The sequence below is a fragment of the Juglans regia genome, chromosome 14 (genome assembly GCF_001411555.2).
Source record: "Juglans regia cultivar Chandler chromosome 14, Walnut 2.0, whole genome shotgun sequence".
Classification (NCBI taxonomy): Eukaryota; Viridiplantae; Streptophyta; class Magnoliopsida; order Fagales; family Juglandaceae; genus Juglans; species Juglans regia.
The window spans coordinates 20,641,465-20,644,801 of NC_049914.1; the positions used below are offsets into that span (position 1 = coordinate 20,641,465).

Genomic DNA, 3,337 nt, shown 5'->3' on the forward strand with positions numbered 1-3,337 from the left:
CTAATAGTTATCTGTGGGCTTTTTGGTTTACTGAAGTTCATTTGATACCATTTGTCCATGGGAGTTTGTGTGTTCATGCGTACCATGCTAAGTTGCAAGAATTTCACTTCTGCTCTAGATCGGTATATAAGTTTTATTATAAATTTTATGTTGATTGAGCAAAATTGACCAAGCGGCCTTGTGAGACATGAAGGGTTTTGTGTTTTTGTATGGACAGTTTCCTGCAAAACATCGAATAACAATGTACAAAATGTTATTCAACACTTTTTATATTCCTACACATATTACTAGCTGGTACACTTTCACTTTATACGATTTTAATTTTTGCAGGTAGCTGTTACTGTATTTTATTTTACAATATCAGGATTTTGATGTATGAGAGGCATGGCAACATGAAGGCTCTTAAAGTATGCAAGGATTCAATGCTTCAGAACCGATGAAGCACCGATTTGGTGTATTCAAGCATTTAGACTGGATTGGAAAGCCCTTTGGAACCAAGGTTTTTAGCAACATGGGTGGTTTTATTTACTTGTTAGCTCCAACTCCTAAATTGTGGACTTTGGTTCTAAGTCACGGGACTAGATTCTCTAAATTACTGATATTAGCCTTGTCATCATGTACTTGGAAATAGTTCTTGGTTGTTTGGTTCTGGAATATGGGACTGGAAGTGGATCTTTAACTACGTCACTTGGAAGGGCCATTGCTCCTATAGGGCATGTCTACACATTTGATTTTCATGAACAAAGGGCTGCCTCAGGCAGGTATAATAAAGGAATATTGTGACTTGATTCTCACTAATTGGTTGGTAATGGTGATTATATTTTCCAGTTTTTTAAGCTATTACATGAGATTTGTGTTTGTTTCTCTCAAAAGTGTTGGTGAGGTATTACAGTAAACTTGTAGATGTGCTGGTCAAATAGAATGATTTAATAGGAAGAAATAATTTTTATAAGAAATCAACTAATGAGAGAACTTTTCCTTTAGTTTTTATCAATGTGAATGATAATTGGATGAAAATAGATATCATAAATACTATTATTTTCTACTTGTCAAAAAAAAAAACATTGTTCTTCTCTACTTATCAGAGAAAAAAATATTATTAAGTTATTTATTTTCTCTCCTATACTTTAAATTATTAAGTGAAATCAATAATTTTTATAAAATATATATTATTTTTTATAAATAACCATTTCATAAAATTAGGCAAACGTGCTTTACACGTTGCTTTTACCTAGTATATATATATATATATATATATAGGAAATTAACAAGAAAAATCCACATTAATCTAGTTTGGTTGAATCGAACCAAGCAGTTTACTTTTCTATTTTTTTTCCCCATAATATGCAACCAAATCTCGCAAAAGTATCGACGAACCAAAAAGGAATAATTAATAGTAGACAAGAGAAACACTTTAAAATAATTAAAACTGATCGAAGAAAAAAAATAAAAGGTGCATTCGAAAAATAAATATGGTCAAGCCAAATTAAGCTAGCATCGAGAAACAAAAGAAAGAAAGAAAGAAAAGAGAAGCGCGCAGTTGGAATTGATGCTGATCATGAGGAAGAGGAAAAGGAAGCCATGCAAATGCATGCTCCAGCTATCTAGCTCAGTTTCTTGTATTCCTGGCATTTTCTTCCTTGAGGAAATCGAGCAAGACAGTACTCTTGCATTTGGGGCATTTTGGATCAGCCATCTCGGATAACATGACGTACATGAGGCATCTGGGACATCCTACGAGCATCATCGATCTGGGCTCCGTGTTGCTTGGGGAGTACTGCAACGTCATAGGCTGATCTTCCGGCTCTGATGAAACGCATGAGCCTTCAGACGACATTTCCGACGAAGAAGAGGTCGAAACATTTAGAGACTCAGCGGGCGAGTGTTCCCGCCTTGGCGGCGACAAGTTCAGCTTCAGTTCCAGCTTTGGACCGTTGGCTCTTTTGCTCATGTTGTCGTACTATATATATATATATATCTGTCCGGAACGAGCAGCCTTTTAATTTGTGGGTTTTGATCGTTTGTAAAATATTGACTTTTCCTCATGCTGTAGTACTACTGATCTACAGCCATGAAACAAGTTAGAGATCAGTACGAGTAATTTATAATATATGATTCTACGGAAAGAACGATCAGTCTCTGAGAAAATCAATGAAAGTACTGCAAGCCGTAACCTGCGAAATGATTGAAACAAAAAATAAATAAATGATAGACTAATGGCTTGTAAATGTAAGGTCGCTTGGAAAACACTGTAGGATGATGAAGTATCAGCAGAGCTGAAGCGATTGGAAGCTAGAGAGAGGAGGAGTCAAGAGCTTGGATTGATGAGTTGTGGAGAAGAAATATCTAAGAACCAGCAGGAAGTCTAAAATATCATAATGTTTATTGGTAGGACTTAGGAGGATAAGCATGACATGAGACCTTTGTATATGCATTTTGGAATTCGTAGCCACATTTGTATCCGCGCGATCAGTAGCCACATTTAATGCCAGAAATATGTTTTTTTGGCAATTTGAATTCGTAGCAAAGTCGTCAGAAAATTCAGACCTACCGTTCTCCGTGATCTCAATTCTATCCCAAATAGGTATTTTTCTAGTATAACAAAATCCTCAAATATACTGTAAATTTTGCCAGAAATATGTGACCCATGAGGTGGTTTTACTCGTCAGAAATATTTATTCTAGTGATTTTTCTCGACAAATATGAGCATTTTTGTCCATAAAAAATGTATTTCTTGCGTGATATTTTCATAAAAAATGTATATTTCTAGCGATAATGTCTTAAAGGAAAAGTATTTCCTGTATAAACTTTCTGACCATAATATGTATGTTAGAATTAGTCTTCTTGTATTTGTATCCAAACTGTCACTACAACATAAATGAGGTTTTGTGACGGTTTGGCAATTGTGATAGTCTTCAAACCTTCACCAAAAAGTATTTTTTGTCACGGTTTGTGGAAACCGTTACTAAAGGCAGCCAAGAAATTGTATTACATTTGAACGTATATATATATATATATATATATATTCATGTTCAAACGTGGCTTGGATATTCGAACGTTGAGGCTACTTAAGTGCGAACGTGTAAATTTTTTGCGTCAACGTTCGATAATTGATTTAATATTAAAGTTGGATATTTCAAATTAAAAAAAGATTGAGAATTGAAGTGCCGTGATTTAATATTAAGTTGGATAAACTAACAATAAAAAAGATTGAGAATTAAAATTCAAAAACAGTAGATATATTAAATATTATTGTTCATTACATATAATAAAAATAAAGTACAAAATATTTAACACTAATGTAAACAACACGATAAAAGTGAAAAATACTCAGAAC

At 33.9% G+C, this 3,337-nt stretch overlaps 1 protein-coding gene across 1 annotated transcript; it reads right to left on the reverse strand.

Annotated features, from left to right (window-relative positions):
* Nucleotides 1-1,609: 1,609 nt before the first annotated feature.
* LOC109021263 lies at nucleotides 1,610-1,951 on the reverse strand. Its single transcript, XM_019003866.1, has one exon. The coding sequence runs from the start codon at nucleotides 1,949-1,951 to the stop codon at nucleotides 1,610-1,612; it is 342 nt and encodes a 113-aa protein (XP_018859411.1).
* Between the last annotated feature and the right edge of the window lie 1,386 nt (nucleotides 1,952-3,337).